The sequence below is a fragment of the Aulonocara sp. 'chitande type north' Nkhata Bay genome, linkage group LG4, assembly GCF_057382095.1.
Source record: "Aulonocara sp. 'chitande type north' Nkhata Bay isolate Kocher_YH1m ecotype deep benthic linkage group LG4, A_spYH_male_GT1.1, whole genome shotgun sequence".
NCBI classification, from domain to species: Eukaryota; Metazoa; Chordata; class Actinopteri; order Cichliformes; family Cichlidae; genus Aulonocara; species Aulonocara sp. 'chitande type north' Nkhata Bay.
Genome location: NC_141347.1, coordinates 26440593 through 26458838, shown reverse-complemented (window position 1 = coordinate 26458838; position 18246 = coordinate 26440593). Strand labels below are relative to the sequence as shown.

Genomic DNA, 18246 nt, shown 5'->3' with positions numbered 1-18246 from the left:
AAGATGAATGTAAAGGCTGCTGTGTAGTATGTTACTCGACCATTATTTTTTGTCACTTACTGCAAAGGTAGCTCACTGATCCGAGGATAAACGAAAAACACCCTCTGTCTTCTTCTTCTGTAGCTGATAGAGTGCATTCTGATGCTGAATTCATTTTCTTAACAGCAATGGTCTTTATTCCACGCAGCAGTCAATCCTTCATTTTGAGAGGCCTGAGCAAGAGAATTACATGATTCATCAAGCAGGCTACTCCAATAAATTGGATAGCTGATACAACCATCAAAATTGCCATTAAATGAATTGTAAGTGTGAAATAGAATGGTAATATGTCTTACATAGCAGAGTAATAAATGTAGTGCAAGGAAGTGGTGAGTTTCTCGGAAGTTATAGTGCAATAGACTTTGCACTTTGAGGTGCTAATGTTATACGGTAACACTTTACAATATAGCTCACAAAATGAATACTTACCAAAAAAGTGACAAACAAATCAGGAACTAACATGTTTAATGGCTAATAAGTACCTAAGACTTCTTTCTGAAAGAACACAATGCTGGAAACAGTGTTAATGAACCAGTGTCTAATAATTAGTTACTAGATAGAATTGGATTTACTCCGGATTGGGTTCTAAATGACACAAATTCAATAAGCAATAGCAGTTACTGCACAATAATGAAATTGTTATTTTGTGTTACCTGGTGTGCTATTGAGTAAAATGCTAAGTAGCTGCTAGGGATGCATCTGAACTTCATGATTACCTTGCTATTGCCTAACATTACATTTGTGTTCCTACTTGTGTTAAGTAGACAAAAGAATCAAAGCGAGAAACTTCCTGAAAAGTTAAATTAGTTCCTCATTTGTCACTTTTACTATGTATGTGCCATATTGTAAAGTGTTCTTGCTAATATCGATCATATTACTGATGCTATTGATGCTAGCATTAATGCTATGCCTTCTGCACGGGCCAGGCGGTGGTGCAAACAGTGGACAATTTGCTCCGTCCTGAGGCTTTGGAGTCATGGCAGGACATGAACAGCACAGAGCAGTCTCACACTGCCACCATGCTACTGGACGTCCTGGAAAAAGGAGCCTTCCTGCTGGCCAACAACATGTACGGGAAAAACTTTACAGACCGAGCGCCCAGCATTGGTAAGAAAACAGCAGTGAGGTCAAGATCAAGATGTTGTTTTTATTGTTACTTCTGTTATGAAAGCATAATCACGAATTTTTAAGGTAAAAAAAAAATAAATCAAAAAGTAGCATTTTTTCTCTTTTTTGCTTATATTTTATTTTATCAAAAATATGTAATATAAATCTTGTTAACTAGAAGGACACTCAAGAGTCATTTGCCAAGGACAGTGCCTATCACTGCCTTTTACAGTGGCTGTCTGGATCTGTACCAACATTTTATGGGTTTGTCTTTTGAGCATGCCCAGCCGCTGCAAATTTAATGAAATTCGCTCTGGTAGTTTATGCTTAATGGTGAAGTAAATTTAAAACAAATCAGTCAGATATACAGGCCAGCAAACAAACAGCACTGAAAATATACCTCTACCTCAGCTTCTACCTTGGCAGAGGATTGTTGTACACATGAATTGAGGCCAGTACTGACTGCTGTTCAAATGCAATGTGCAGTTTTAACTCCAGATTGTGGCTCTAAATTTGTTTTGTGGTTGTTGTTTTTTTAATTAAAAAATATGCACCAATTTCTGTGTTTCTACCATCAGATCTCCAGGTGCACGTTGTAAACACAGAGATGGACATGCAGGACTTGTCCTTCCCGCAAAATTACGCCAGTGACAGCACCATCCAGCTTTCAGCCTCTACTATCAAACAGTACAGCCGCAACGGTCAGCAACCCTTACCCCATCCCTGTCTGAAAAATTGCACTGTCCTGTGCAGCCTCTCTCTTAATGTTTCCATTTGCATTTTCATGCAGGCTTAAAACAATCTGCATGCAGTTGACTAAGTTATTGGTTCATAATAATAGGCTAATCAGATTAACAAAAGCGCTGAGACAATTTCTTTTCTTGATGGTTTCTTAACAGCAGTCTTAATAGAATAGCTGGGGAGGCGTGTAGATTACAATCGGCCCCAGTCTGACAGAGCAATCTCAGCACTCCCTCTCTCCTCTCTTCCCCATCCCATTCCCTCGCTCCGTCTCTCTCCACCATCTTATCCCCCGCTCCCATCTCTCTTGTTTCTAACCCAGCACCCCTACCGCCCCAACCCCCAACGCCATTGCTCCCCTCCTCCTTCCATGGCCCCCTCATCCCCCTTTTCTGTTTTCTGTCTCCGCTTGGCTCTGCAGTGGGAACGAGATTAGAATGATTGAAACAAACGCACATGAAATATTCATATGGAATAATAAGAGATCTGTGAATGCTTGAGGGATGAATGTTCCATTGCCCTCCACATTAAATCTCGCTCTCTTCCACCAGTCAAAATGAAACGGTCCTTACCATCATTCTAACCTTCACTAACTCACTCTCTCTGTCTCCCTTTCACTCACCCTGTCACTCCCCACTCTCTGTCGCTGCCATTCTTCCAGCCCTTTCCATATTATGGCCCTTTTTCTGTATTTGGTTTCCCCCTCCCTCGCTTTCTGCTCTCCCCCCTTTTAAAATTTCATTTGTGTTTCCCATTTCATTTAACATACACCTTTCACCCCACACTTACTTTACTTTTCACTGTTCTATTTATTTTCCGGTATTAATTTGTCTGTTTTTTTATGTGCAGGACAAGTCAAGGTGGTATTCATTCTGTATAAAAATTTGGGATCCTTTCTTTCCACTGAGAACGCCACTGTGAAGATGGAAATGGAAGGACCAAACCACGATAAGAAGCGCCTGGTGGTCAACTCTCACGTGATTGCTGCCTCCATCAACAAAGAGTCCAGCAGAGTGTTTCTCACTCAGCCAGTGATTTTCACGCTTAAACATCTAAAGGTAGGCAAATTCAAATTTCTCATTTGTCATTCTGAAAGATGCACCTCCACTGATGTTTTCCTTCATCCGTCTCTCTTTTTTGTTCTGCAGTCGCACAATTACAACACTCCAAATTGTTCTTTTTGGAACTACTCCGAGCGCTCAATGACTGGCCAGTGGTCATCGCAGGGCTGCAGGCTACTGGACACTAACAACACACACACCACCTGCTCTTGCAGCCACCTCACCAACTTCGCGGTGCTCATGGCTCACCACGAGCCCGACGTAAGTAAACAAGGGCGTGGCAGGCACACACTTAAATTGCAAGCCTGGTAATTTATGCAGACGTTCACTCGTGTGAGCATTAGCGCTCGCTCACTCTTAGTCACACACCCTCACACACATGCACATTAATGTTCCCTCTCAAGGCTGACAAGCTCTTTGTTTTGAATTTTCTCTTTTCCTCCTTTCACTCTGACATTCAGGGAGGCACAGGCTTACAAATTCATGTCCCTCTACTTCTAACTGACATTCACATGAATTTGAATGTCATGTATTTTTTTCAGGACGTCTTGTCTCTTGTCTTCACACTTTAGCTCCTTGCATATATTTGCAAATATTAAATAAGGCAATTTGGCTCTTTCTCTCCCCTCCCCCTGTTTTATCCATCCCCCTATTGTTTCTGCTGCTTATCTCCTATTCCACTATTCTTTGTTCTAAATTTCTCTCTCTTTATTTGTCCAATTCTGCTCCGCTGTCTCTTTTTCCCAATACTGCTTTATAACCTAAACCCTTGGATCTCCCTCCCTCCCCCCACACACCTTTGTTTCTTGCCACCGTGCAAACCTGAACACCAGGGACAGATACACGAGCTGTTCCTTTTTGTGATCACCTGGGTGGGGATTGTCATCTCCCTGGTGTGTCTTGCCATCTGCATCTCCACTTTCTGCTTCCTGCGGGGGCTCCAAACTGACCGCAACACCATCCACAAGAATCTCTGCATCAACCTCTTCATCGCAGAGCTGCTCTTCCTCATCGGCATCGACAAGACCGAAAACCATGTGAGTCGGTAGCAAAGCAAACGGATACTTTCTATGGATAGAGGTTTACTTGTTTTCTTTGATATAAAATATTTTTTACCACCTTTGCGTTTACTGTTACATGTCCCCCTTTAAAGCTTAGTGTTTGTGCCCATTTAATGATACTGAATCACAAGATCTAGTTACTTTTTACATATTCCGGTTTGAAAATGGCATTAAGCACAACACAGGCGACTTTTTAACTTTTTTTTATTGAATGACTTTGAAGCTGAAATCGAGGCACTGTGTCATTATCCTACTCTATAAAACATTTACTGCACTGAGTAATGAATTACCACTCAATAATATGCACGGAGCCTGTGACCCAGGGGCAGCTTTTCATTTTTCCCTTGTCAGTGTCCAGCACTACTTCCAGATAGTAACTCCGTTCTATCCTCTTGTGGTTTCACTCAGTTATATACCTTAATCTTAACTGTATCTCCTCCTCTAACTTCATATTTTCTCTCTCCTCCTCCTTCTTCCCCTTTCCCTCTCTCTGCTTTCTCCATGGCTGCCACACTCAGATTGCCTGTCCCATCTTTGCTGGCCTTCTGCATTTCTTCTTCTTGGCTGCCTTCTCCTGGATGTGTCTGGAGGGTGTGCAGCTCTATCTCATGCTGGTGGAGGTCTTTGAGAGCGAGTACTCACGCAAAAAGTACTACTATCTGTGCGGCTACTGCTTCCCCGCACTTGTGGTGGGCATCTCTGCAGCCATAGACTACAGGAGCTATGGGACCAAGAAAGCGTACGTGTGAATACAGGCCTTTTGCACCTGCAGATTGAGAAGTAGGATTATGCTATTCCCCCAGATGGAAATGTAATATGCAGTGCCATGTGAAGGGCTCTTGCACCTCCCCACAGACTGTGTTCTCTGAACACACTTAGCCAAAGCTTGATGATTAGCCTTCATAAGATAATCCGCTGAGACAGAGAAATAGTGTGTGCATTCATGTGCATGAGCTCAGTGTGAGTGTACAGTTGTTTGTTGGTTTAGTTGTGCATAACTCACTTGTTTCCTCTGTGCCACTCCAGATGCTGGCTGCGAGTGGATAACTACTTCATCTGGAGCTTCATTGGACCAGTTTCATTTGTTATTATGGTATTAGCTTTACTGTCAAGCAGTATTATTAGCTTCCATATTTCGATATCCCGCAGTCAGAAGTATTTCACCAGCATGCAATTTTGCAATGTTATTAACAATATGAAGTCAGTAATTTTGGACTAGAGTGCTCACTGCACATTATTTATTTCTTCCTATCGTCTTTCCTTAGCTCAACCTCATTTTCCTCATGATCACTTTGCACAAGATGATACGCAACTCTTCGGCACTTAAACCTGACTCCAGCCGCTTGGATAATATTAAGTGAGTTCAAATTACTCAGTGAGACTCACACATTTTTATTTTTGAAGAAAAAAGACATTTCAAATTGTCTTAGTGTATCTGTGCATCAACTCAGTGTTAGTTAATACCTCGTTCTCCGCTTCGATCAGGTCCTGGGCACTAGGGGCCATCACTCTGCTCTTTCTACTTGGCTTGACATGGGCCTTTGGCCTCCTCTTCATAAACGAGAATACAGTCATCATGGCCTACCTTTTCAGCACCTTCAATGCCTTCCAGGGCATGTTCATCTTTATCTTCCACTGTGCCCTGCAGAAGAAGGTAACAATTCCAAACTACATCTTAAAGGCACTTTATATAAATTCAATTAATTACGACTAAGCAGCTGAAATGTTGTGTAGATGAACAAATGGATGGATGTGCCAGTCTAATTGAAATTCAGTAGACGTGCTCAGAAATATTGGATTTTGTTTCATTTTGCTGTTGCTGTGCGATAAAAGGCTCTGTTGCTCCACATTCAGTTTAGCCTATAGAAACGAAAGTGTTTGTGTTTATGAGTGACTCTCAAACCTGTCCACTGTGCCGGTGGTGTTATTTTCTTTACAGGTCCATAAGGAGTACAGTAAATGTCTGCGTCACTCCTATTGCTGCAGCCGCACCTCTACCAACAGCTCCCACGGTTCGTTGAAGAACTCGGGCCTCCGTGCCAACAACCGCTACTACAGTGGCAGCCAAGCTCGCCATGCAGCAGCCCACAGACAGGTGCAGGCAGCACAGACCCACACATAAACACTCGCAAACATATCATCAGTGGAAAACACTGCTGAGTTTTAAAATGGTGTTTTTCTAAGAGCAAATAATGAGTAAAAACAGCCTGTGCAGCAACACGACTGTTTTAGTGGAACAAAATGAAAAATGTTATCTGTTTTTTTTTTTTAAACAAAAAAAAAAAGTAAAAACAAAGCAAATCTTTTCAAAATTAGGCATGGTTTCTCACTCTGCAGCTAGATTTTCTCCCTGTTTAAAAGGTCTCTTATGTAAGATTATGAAGTACAAAATGAGTATCTGCTGGGATTTGATTGCTCATCAATACCAGTGACTCACTGATTACTAAATGCTCTTGAATTTAATTATTTAACTTACTTGTCAGCCCACAGCCTAAGCCAAAAGGTGCAAAAGCAACATTTAAATAATTTTTTTTTTTATCAGTGCACACACGGAGCACATTTAAAGTGCGTTACATGATTTATGACGTGCAAATGATGCCCACTAATCAGTTGGCTTACTCTTATTTCTACTGTGAAAATTGAATCTTTATTTTATTTATTTTTTAAATGTTTGGCAGTTTTTCTAACCATTACTGAAAGCCGTTTGCTTGGGAGGCTTGATGACTCAGTTATAAAGATATCCTTTGTAGTCCACATGGTGTATATATAGACACAGGCATCATGCACGTCATTGGAAAATACTGTAGATGCTGGCATATGCGCAGCTGCACAGACACATACACAAACAATGGCAATTATTGCTCACAATCGGCAAACAAGCTTTTTCAAACTGTAATAACACTTCCAAACAACAATTACATCGGCTACTACAGTCATGTCTTACAAATCTCAAGCTTGTTAGCCTCCGTCACGATAACATGACAAAGCTGTGTTTCTCTTTACTCGACGCCTCAGTCTCTTTGTCTGGCGTGTTTGCCTATTGTTCTTTGCAGATTAGAGCGAGCCCCACAGTTTTGATTACAGCTGCCCCACTGAGTTACAAAGTCTACCCGCCGTGTTTCTATATTTAACTTGTTGTGTGTTTACTGCCACTCACTGCACCATGCTTCCTCTTCCAGAGTCGGATCCGCAGGATGTGGAACGACACGGTTCGGAAGCAGACGGAATCTTCTTTCATGGCGGGAGATATCAACAGCACCCCGACACTCAACCGTGGTGAGACCTCCCTCTCTATATTTCTCCCTCCATTAAATCATACTCGCTGAAATTCTCAGACACACGTAACGCACATACAGATTTACAGCATTTAACAAAGAAAATAGAGAATGGGAGTAGCGTGGACAGAGCCGTTATTCTTGGGTGTTAAATATGAACATAAAATGATATGTACATGTTCATGTCCTTAATGTGCTAAGATCAACTTTTAATGCTATTTGCCTTTTAGCTTTCCGGCAAGCTGGCAAAGAGCAGTCACCGGCAGCAACAGTTTAAACTGAATAACAAAATGTTTAAAGGCTGGTTGGTGATGGTTTTGCAGTGCAGTGGCAGCTGCTTGTCAGTAAAAGCACTTAGCAGCTGCAGACCTACAGTATATTAAGCTCAGCTGCTATATTTTGTGAATATGTGTTAAGTTCGTCTAAGTGAGTTCACGATCCTGCATGAATTTCTCAGTTGAGCTAATTAAGCAGATTTATGTGTAATCAATTAAAAGGAAAAAAGAGGCGGCGAAGACACTTGACTACAACAGTTATAGATTTTTTGACTTTCCTTTGCCACGAGAAAAGGTTGTGAAGACGTTCCCAGGCAATTATTGCCGCTCAACAACCAAGAGACATTTTTTTAATTTTCTTTTTCCTCATTTTACTTTGTAAATTAGACAAAATCACAAATCACCAGCTGTGTGATGTTTTTTTTCAGACACACGTGCTCCCACTTTTTGTGTTGCATTGCCAAATCTTGTATATTTGTGCTATATTCTCCTTTTAAAAATATATTTCCCACAAAATAAAAAAGAAATAGACAGAAATCTTGATATCTCTGTCCCAGTTTTCAACTCTTTTAGCTATTCCATGAGATCGATTTCATCCAGACACACATTAGTGATGCATGCAGTCCCCTCCGAACTCCAAGCAGCACACGAAGAGGGCAAGATCAAATATTTAAGACGTGAAGAAGTAAAAAAAAAAACAAAAAAAAAAACAGAAGCATGCATGGAGTCACTGATTGTCTCAGCCTAAGCAACTGGTGGCGTCACTGCCGCAGCAATCAGTGACACTGAGACGATCAAGGTTGGCTCAGGTTCAAGATTGGTTTGGGGAGGGGGGTGGGGTGTTGATCATGACACAGAGGCAGTCGCTAAATCAGCCGTCACTCTCTATGCTAATTTCATCCATTTTGTTTTTAATGAACTGATTAGCGTGTGAGCGAACAGGGGGTAATTATTCTAATTGAGGAGAGTGACAGGAGCAAGGCAGGGGGTGAGGAAGAGGTGAGGTGTGCTGCGAGTGAGCTGGATGGATGAAAGGTGGATGTGTGTGTTTGTGTGTTTGGTGGGTCGCTTTCTGGGTCTTTTCTTCAAGACAGAGCAATCACCAGGCCTGGAAGAGACACACACTATGTGGATCACTCTATGGTACTCTGTCAGAGACAAACAACTCTGCTGTGAAGCCTTTATTTTCTTCACTTCTCTGAAAAGTTTGGCAGAAAGCGGAAGACAAAAGGGAGCACGGGAGACGAAAAGAGAGATGTAGAATAAGACGCTATCATGGAGGAGTAATTAAAAAGGCAGAATCTGGAGGAGAGATGCTGTGTTGTTATCACTGGCATCTCAGATCTCTTTGATTTCCCCACTTCACTTCTCTATGAACCGCAATCTCTTCCTGACAATAGTAATCGGTCCCGGAAAAAAAAGGCCTACAGTATATGCGCATACACACATAGAGCCTCCGATGATTTGCCTTGCCCTACTTTTCCTCCACACTTAAAGCGGCTTTCTTTAATTTTCTACAGGATATTCCTGTGTGGTGCACACAGACAGCTAATCCCAACTAATTTGGTGGTGTTTGGACAAAAAAAAAACTGGCACAAGGAGCTGAGAAAATGTGGTTGAACGCAGCAAAGCAAGCCAGGGAATGAAGAGAGAGGGGTTTGTGTGGCACGCCAGAAAGATGGACAGAGGAAGTGTAAGAGGAGTGGAAATGACAAATAAATAGCTGTGTGTGAGTGCATATTTTACTTTTCTAGAATTCCCTGTTCCCTTTCTGTGTGATGAACGGGTTGCAGGAGACCTGAAGGTTGCACTTTGCCTTGGACGACTCTCCGTCATGCTGTCCTATTTTTAATTTCATGGCATTTCTGTTCGAGTTGCCTCAGGCCCGAGCCATACATGGGCTTTATACAACATTCTCAGTGTGCCATTTCTTTGAATTATATTTGTCTTGTAGTGGCATTCACGTTTCAGTGTGAAATTAACTGTTTCAATGGCTGCACCCTTAGACTACATAATGGCATGCATTACTAGTCTCTCCCATCTGACTGCATTGTCAGATGGAAAAAGCGAATAGCAACGCTCTAAACAGTAACTTTCCCCTGCAATTGTATTTTTACTCAAAGGTTACAATCAGCAGGCATGAACACGGTGGAGAACACTGTGAAATGCATTACTCCATAAAGCACTGGCATAACAAAAATAGCCCCATCTGAATAAACAGTAAATATTTTGGTGATTCCAGATGTTATTAGAGTCTGGAAATGTGCATTTCAGAATGTCACACTTATTGTGTGCCATGTTTCTGTGCTTACTTTGCATGCCTTTGGGGCAAATTTATGATTATTTTTATGATGATGTTTGTACTTTAAATGTTTGTGTCTTGCAGCAACCATGGGGAACCACCTTCTGACAAACCCAGTGTTACAGACTCGCTCTGGTACCTCTCCTTACAACACTCTGCTGGCTGAAAGCTTCACCCCACCCTCACCTGGTGTCTTCAACTCTACTGGTTAGCTCCTCGTGAACACTTCACTCTGTGTGTGCAGTTTTGTTGCTGTATGTGTGCGCGTAGAGTATGTGCTCAGCTTGCTGTCCTTCTGTCTGTTACTCTGTCAGCAGTTTGGCATGGTGTATACATCCAGTGTGTGCGTGCATGTGCGTGTGTCTCTGTATTTTTTGTTTTTTTTTATCCAGACTATGTAGCTGTCAGACAGATTCACTAGGCTGAGCAGAACAGAGCCAAACAGTGCCTACAGCCTAACCAGCCATCTGGTCAGATCTTGAATCTTCATGAGAATAGCCACAAATTGATTAGAAGTTTAGCTACAGCTGTGACTGCCAAAATCTTTAGGATGGTTTTCGCTTTCCAGTCAGAAAAAGTCGGCTTAAAGCATGCTGGCTGCTGAAGGCGAACAGACAGCTTTGTGAAAATGAACAGTCCATCTGGATGTAGGTTGTTCAGGTATGTGTGTATTTATGTCCTTGCTTCTGTTTCAGAGTGGGACTCAGCCTAATAGCTGTGTTATTGCATTGCGGTGTTCTAGCCCGGCTCTTTGAATGCCAGTAGCTGCAGAATAAGACATGTCTTGTTAATTGCTCCACTATAGTACCAATATTCACTTGGTAACTGAGAAGTATTACTGTGTGTAGCTGTTTCCTGCACACCCGCAGAGTATCAGCCTAAGTGTCTGAGGACTGAAATTTAAGGCGGCGTTTCTTTTAAATATTTTAAAGCCTCTCTGCACAATACGTCAAGGCTGATGGCCACAGGCCTGGCAGCCAAGTCATTTTTAGAAGAGAGTGGTAGAGGAGAGGGAGAGCACTTCATTAGAATGTCTAATTACCCACACCACCATCGAAGAAGAACGTTGATTAAAGTCGTACTACACATTAAATTTTAAAAATGAACATGCTTCTCACTTTTTTGTGTGACTTTTGCTTTGCTGAGATAGTGATTTGGTATGAGGGGGGCGGGAGAGAAAAAAAAGCACCATTTCTTTGGTGTGTGGAAAGAAGTTCATAAAATAAACATTACTGCTACTGTACAAGCTTTTGTATGAATTATGTATGTATCCAGGTATCACTGACAATACTAAATAAATATCCAGAATATTTTTCTTGAACTTAGATGTACGGTAAATGTTGGAGGAAGGTGTCAAAAAAACGGGACTAAGTCTGCATAAATCAGAGGTAATGTGACCGCGGATGTGTTTGGGTGTTTGGCAAGAGTTGGTTGGTGTTGAGAGCGGGAGAGACAGAGAGAGGGGGAAGGGATGGAGTAACAAGGATGCTTTTTTCTGCCACCTATGTTTCCCTTTTAGAAATGTTTGAAAAACAGTTGCTTAATACTGCCTTTTATTTTATTCACCCCGCATGACTTTCTCTGCAATGCACAGGAACCTTTCGTGACCCAAGTAAGTATAATGAACTGTTTTCTTGCCTCACTAGAATTTGATTCGCAATGAAACAAAATAACAATGGTAATAATAATAATAATACGAAAACCCTTTGTCCTTTTGTTTGGATCCAGAGACTACATTATCTAAGCCCCGTGACCCGTGTGGAATGGAAACCCTGCCCTTGAACGGTAACTTCAACAACAGTTACTCCCTGCGTGGTGGCCCAGCAGGTGGAGGTGGGGGCAGCTGTGACTTCTTAAGTGGTGGGAGTGGAGAAACTCCCCCACCCATCTTTAATCCCCGCAGCTCAGAAGCTCTGGGAGGCGGAGGCGTCAGAAGAAACCTCTCTGATGCTGCGGCCTTCGAGAAAATGATCATCTCCGAACTTGTGCACAACAACTTGAGAGGTGGTGTTGGAGGAGGAAGTGGAGGAGGTGGAGGTGAAGTAGGAGACAGAGTGTATGGCAGCCTGGCCAGAGGACATCCTCACGGTGGAGTTGGTCGGGGAACAGCAGCTGGGCCGGACCAATCTGCGAGTATGGACGAAGAGGAGGACTTTCTGAGAGAGGGGCGGCAGCGTACGCCACAGGATGTAGAGCTGCTATATAAAGCTCTGGAGGAGCCCCTGCTGTTACAGCGTGCCCAGTCAGTCCTTTACCAGAGCGATCCAGAGGAGTCGGAGAGCTACACGGCCGATCTCACAGAGAGCCTGGGCCACAGTGGCCAAAGTGCTGGTGGGCAGGGAGGCAACAGAGCGCCTGATTCTCCTGCCCATGACTCCCTGTACACCAGCATCACCAACCTGCGAGACTCACCCTACCCTGACAGCAGTCCTGAGCCCCTGGAGGTGGTGCCCCGCTCAGCTCAGCCCCCGGAGGAGCTGTACTACAGCTCCGGGAGGCCTGCCCTGGGCTCTCGTGGGGCCCCAATGCAGACCTTCTACCAAGCCCCACCCCGGAGACCAAGTGGGGAGGGACACCAGGCCCAAGAGCCTGTCCACAATGAGGGTGATGGACAGATGCAGCTGGTCACCAGCCTGTGACTGGAGGTTAAAGAGGAAGTTGGGGACTGATGTGATGGCCAGAGCCTCCTCCTAGCCCATCTCTCTCTCGGGTCTCTCCACTTTCTGCTTGTTTGGTTGCCTTTCTTTGTCTTGACTTTTATTTAACTAACATATGAGCAAACAAATTGACTTTCTGGGGGATACATGGCTGACTCTGCAGATGCAGGCTTTATCTTCAACCCTCCCCAGTCTTATGGAGATGAGGGATGGGTGTTTTTCCACAGAGTGTTCATCGGCTCTGTCTAACCCCAGTCGTCCCCAGTTCTTCTGGTACCCTAAGGCCAAGTCCAGCACTCTGAATGTACCAACCCACCCCCTTTACCTTTTGGATTTTTCAAAACTTTAAAAACTTTGTTAAAGCTTTTTTTTTAAAATGTAATTTCTCTTCGAGCCTGCCTCCGGAGATGGCGATATCATTTTATATTTTATCTCATTTCCCTTTCTTACCATCCATAGGTCTTTTTCAAGTCATCATTTGATAGGAGTAGTTAGCTGTGGAGACAGGGAATATAGTACACTATTATAATCTAAAATATGTCACACAGAAAGCTCTTCATTGTTGCCAAAAATATCTTTTATTGAGCCAGAACAGAAACTAGAACATTCACAAGGCAAACTCACGCACACATATATACTTTCACCCATCTACAAGTGCTCATTACTGAACATCAAAAGTTAAAAAAAGTACCCCGTCTAAGTAAAAGGGAGCAAGAGCTTTTGTTCCAAGCAGGCAGGGGGAGCTGATTTAGGGTAACTGCCTTCATTTTTGCGTGCTGTGAATAGACAGCTCTGTACAGCGGCGGAGTGGAGGTAAAGACAGAGACTGAGGAGGCACTGCACCACCCCTCCAGAACAGGAGACCCTGCACCCTTAAGACTGGCCAATCCTCTCCACTGTTCTCTTTGGTCGTTTGCTTTAGGCATTTTGAAAAGTTAAATGACTGTCTTGCTGTTGTTTTGAACAGAGTATTCAATTTGTTGGTCTACATCCTCGAGGGGCTGCGAGCGCGGATTGGTATTGCCCCCCTCCCCTTGTACTTTGCTGTTAGAGCCTAGCCAGTTGAAGTGGACTCGATCCCTGTGCGGTGCTGTGACAAGCAAGACTGTAAATGTCACAATCGCACCGGCCGACCAATTGGTATGACCGTGTACATAGGAACAACACATGAATCTACTTTATTCCTACTATGTAAATAGAGACACCAGATGATCAAAAGCAACAAAAAGTAATAAATACTATGAGAAATGACTTCTTGTACTGCAACAAACTGACAAAAGAAAAAAATAATAAAATGTTTTGGAGTTTGTGACCTGAATGATACACTCTATCTCTCTCCCCCATTGCTTGATCTCTCACTCTCTCGCCGTTCCAGTAGTGTTTCACTAAAATTCCCTAGTGATCAAAAGGCAGTGGTAGAGAGAGAGAGATTAAGATGTGTAATAGGTTTTATTTATACAAATGAAAAATGGAACAACAAAAAAAATCCTGGCACAATTTTTATGTGATATAATCCATTACATGTTGTTAATGCTTGACCTTTGACATTCCCTGGGTGGAATTGGCAAAGGCAGCGGGAGTGGGAGGTGCGGGGCAAGCGAGATAGATGTTGTCAAATGTCATTCTGTGCCTCACAAAGCACGATAAAGCATTGTGGGTGAACGACAGCATCCATAAAGTGATTTGGTTTGTTCTTGTATTATTTGGAAGATATAACCAGATTACGTACTTTTAACAACATGGGGTTTTAGCATGTATGATAATGATTTGCATTCAGAGAATATTGCATTTTGCTGTTTCTTAAAGATAGTTTCAGCATTACTCCATAACCTAATGTGACAACTCCTTATTTTCCTGTGTGCATGTGTGTAAGTGCGAATGTATCCGGGAGCCTGGGTGTGTCTGATAAGTGTCTGGTTTGTGAGCGCGTGCGTATGTGTGTGTGCGTACACATTTGAAAGGCTATTTTTGTGACTTGACTTGAATGCACATCAGAGAAGGAGGGATACTCATCTCAGAGAGCTGCCATTACTTTTCTGCCTCAAATGGAAGTTGCTCTTACCGCTGCGTTCAGGTACAAGGAGGACAGGAAAATTCAGCCTGCCTCGAGAGACAAGAGGTAACACTATAGCATGAAAATGACAAGCAGGGTTGACCGATCGCGAGGAACACGTTTCCAATATGCCACCTTATGCAAGCAAAATGAGCTGTCTAGGGAGAGCCACTTGTGAGACTCCTTTCATCTGGCTGAAATCTATTTGACCTTTTAAAAGGAAGAGTTTCCTTTCCTTTACCCTTTATTTAAAAGTATTTGTTATGGTTTATTTATCAGATTATATATCTATGGAATATTTATTTACATTGATTTATTCATGGCACTCTTTAACTATTGCCCCCCAAACCTGCAGCTACAAAAGAGTGTGATGTGTGGATACGACGTGAGCAGAAAATAGATGCATCCACTGCAGTGTGACATTTGGCTAGGGCCTGAGTGTCCCACTTCTAAGAGAACCCAAAGGACAGCTTTTTAGCTAAGGCTCCTGGGGCTGAAAGCGAGCGAGAGAGGGGTTAAAGACAGATAAGGGAAGGGGATTACACGGATTTGCCGCCGTTTTTCCTTGCTATTCTGATCATTTGTGTAAGTAACATTGTATGGGACACAGATCGTGATGAGGCTCAAAGGAAAAGGTTGCGGTATCATCACTTGAGCCATAGGGGAAACATGTGCAATACTGGTCTGATGATACATGCGTCACTTGGATTTGTAGCTTCAGAGCTGTCGGTTTACAAATGAAGAGACAATATGGACATGTGTTGGGCTCTGCTGCGGCGCGGGACTTGTGGCTGAATTAGCGGTGGGGGCTCGGTATCATAGTAGCACTCACTGGTCAACTGAGGACAACTTGAATGTATTTTAACAAGCAAGACTGAAGATAAAACAATTCACTCCAGGGTGGAAGTGTTAATGGGAATCTCAAGATGGCCATCATTATCCGTATCCTTTGTTCTCAACACCATCATCATTATCCTGCTCTCATTGTATTTGATATAACTTGCTGATGCTGATCTCCAGTGTTCAGCTGGGACTCGCCCCAGGGGGAAACGCTGTTTAGACAGACACTCCCTTTGCGAAGAGGAATGTGCGTCACCTTGGGCCTGCTTCTCTCTCTTTTTTCTTTTTTTTTTCCAGCACTACCCAGGGCCCTCCCCCCAAAACTCATCCACATTTTAATATCAATCTCAGTGGACTCCATTAGTGCAGCACTTCTTTGAGAGTGTTAATTTGTTTTGTCAAAAGCTTTGTTTATCCCAGATTAATATCTCAATAAACAGTGGAGGGCTGCACTGCTGTAAATGATGGTGATTATACAGGAGAAGGTTCGCGGCCCACGCTGTCGGATGGAGGCTCTCACGATGGGAGTTTCTTCACCATTCAAAGCCCTTCAAACCTCTGATTACAATAATAACACAGTGGGTACTAATTTATTGTTGTGAACTCACTCTCGCTCACCTCCATTCTCTTGTTTTCTGTCTAGATTTGCAAACCTTCCAAGCCAGTGGCAGGCCTGACGTGTGAGCTTTAGTGGTTATGTGGGAAGTTGTTTAAAAGGTTGGATGCCCAACCTTTGACACAGTGCTGTTTCACCCCTGCAGCTTGTGCCATTGTTCAGTCTATCATTAGACAGCGGTCCCAGCAGGACTTCAGTCTGTTCACTCACAGTTGACCCATTCACACGCAGACATTTTTGTGTGGACCATATCACACCAGGAGGGCGGTACAGAAGCGGCAGGACAGCGGTGTGTGAATTCAACAGCGCCAGAGGAGCAGAGGGTCATTGTGTCTGCAAAGACTGGCCCGTGAGGAGGACTGAGGAGGGACAGCATCAGCAGAGATGTCACAGATGTCACAAATATATAGCCATAGGCGGTGAGAGAGGGAGGGACGGCTGGTGAGAGGGGTTTGCAGTGAGGCTGTGCAGGAGCGTATCTGGAGATAAGGAGATGGATGTGCTACTTTGTTTCAGATTGCTTTCTGACGGTGGTTTGCAGACCAGAAGTTATTACTTTATGGTTTAAATTGATCAAGCTGGCATGTCAGATCTCAAGTTCATTCATAAAACAAATCTGCCTGTGATGGAAAGAAAGATGATGGGATTGTTTGAGCTAACGGATGCTTCCTTTAACAAAAAAAAATGTGAAAATGAGACCACTGCCGCATCAGCCAATTAAAGCACGATTTTTACAGTGCCTGCAAATGCACCATGATTTTCCTAAAGAGATTTTTAAAGAGCAAATATAAACAAATCATATGGTAGTACTATTTTGTTATTGATTTCTTCTTCTCCACATGACTCCTTTAAAGTAGTTACTAAGACTCTTTAGAGGTACTGGATGAACACAATAATGAACTTTTGCTCTTTAACTTTTGTGTTGAGTATGTGTCTGTGGAGCTGTGCCAGCATTTCAGGAAAGTTCTGATCTTTAATACACAGCGTGGTACCAGCAACACCCGGGGCTCCTGGACAACAAGGGTTTCTCCAAACGATTAAACATGTTGACATTACAAGGTTCAAGAATAAAACAATTGACACAGCTGGAGCAGGCTGAATCTGTCTTTTTCTTTCTTGCTTGAGGTTTGGGGGGAGTTGAACAGTTCCTACATGCACCTGTTCATGGCTGTAGTAATCTCAATCCATGATCATCCATGGGACAGGCCAAAAAATTCAGCCCCATGTGGTGTCTGTCACCAGATGTATAATATCTGGCTTCAGTGGTTATGGATGGGATATCCTGATGATCATCTGAGAGCTGTATTAATTAGCTCAGTACAATGGAACTTGGTCAGTATTACACATACCTGAAATGCTTAACATTAAGGAGGTAAATCATTGGGTGCTAGTGGTTATTACATAGCAAGCTATATGGCAGCGTGAGCACTGACATTGTGCCATGTGGGGTTCTACATATAGCACCATATCTAGAGCTTTCTGTGATTTTTCTATGAAATGGATAATTTAATATGTACTGCTGAGACATTTGTAAACTGAGGTAAATATAACACTTTGGTTTTCTTTTAGGAATCATGTTCATTTGTCTTATTTGATTTTTGTTTTCTCACACTCATTGCTTTGATAGCTGTTTGGGCCAAAGGGGATGATTTTCTGTGAGTGTTTCCATCATTGCAGGTCAAAGCGACCTTGTATCAGCACATATTAATAAAAAAACTATTTAAAATATACACTGTTCATGCTTGAAGGTTTCTTGGGGAATGTCTTGAAGGAGCTGTACTGTGGTGCACACTTGTGTGTATGTGGTTGTGCACTGATGCACAGCATAATTGCTTCTGTACTTGTGTATGTTCCAGCGTGCTAAAAGAGGTAACCAGCAGAGAGAAATTGTTATTAATCTTCCGCTTTTCTATATGCATATAAACTTCAATATATGGTTCAAACTGAAAATGAAAAGATGTCTTTAAGCACTAATACAGTGGCTATGTTTTATTCATGGGCTATCTTGCAGGTTGCAACAATATTGTGCTGTTCATTTGAGAACCAGAGGAAGCAGGGGATTGAAGCCAGGCAACCCAGCCCCTTCCTGAGTCAGCCCCTTCCTGAGTCAGCTCCCCTTTGAACCACACAGTATGTGCACACCATTTGACCTGGTGGCTGGCATGATGATTTTGTCAAATGCTGCTGTGTCCAAAGCATATTTGTGAATGATCAAAGAC

General features: G+C 42.8%; 1 protein-coding gene across 2 annotated transcripts in view; it reads left to right on the top strand.

Moving 5' to 3' along the window:
• The window catches only part of adgrl1a (adhesion G protein-coupled receptor L1a), a 101123-nt gene extending 83201 nt beyond the window's left edge, over nucleotides 1-17922 (top strand). The window contains exons 12-25 of one of the 2 annotated variants that reach the window (XM_086289478.1): nucleotides 966-1146; nucleotides 1725-1847; nucleotides 2737-2945; nucleotides 3036-3209; nucleotides 3782-3985; nucleotides 4528-4748; nucleotides 5036-5102; nucleotides 5275-5366; nucleotides 5495-5663; nucleotides 5949-6104; nucleotides 7189-7285; nucleotides 9946-10068; nucleotides 11456-11473; nucleotides 11590-17922. In XM_086289478.1, the coding sequence (XP_086145604.1) occupies nucleotides 966-1146; nucleotides 1725-1847; nucleotides 2737-2945; nucleotides 3036-3209; nucleotides 3782-3985; nucleotides 4528-4748; nucleotides 5036-5102; nucleotides 5275-5366; nucleotides 5495-5663; nucleotides 5949-6104; nucleotides 7189-7285; nucleotides 9946-10068; nucleotides 11456-11473; nucleotides 11590-12500 (2745 nt within the window). In that variant the 3' untranslated portion in view covers nucleotides 12501-17922. The remainder of the gene's footprint in view (nucleotides 1-965; nucleotides 1147-1724; nucleotides 1848-2736; nucleotides 2946-3035; nucleotides 3210-3781; nucleotides 3986-4527; nucleotides 4749-5035; nucleotides 5103-5274; nucleotides 5367-5494; nucleotides 5664-5948; nucleotides 6105-7188; nucleotides 7286-9945; nucleotides 10069-11455; nucleotides 11474-11589) is intronic. The other variant, XM_086289479.1, reaches the window with a different exon arrangement.
• Nucleotides 17923-18246: the final 324 nt, after the last annotated feature.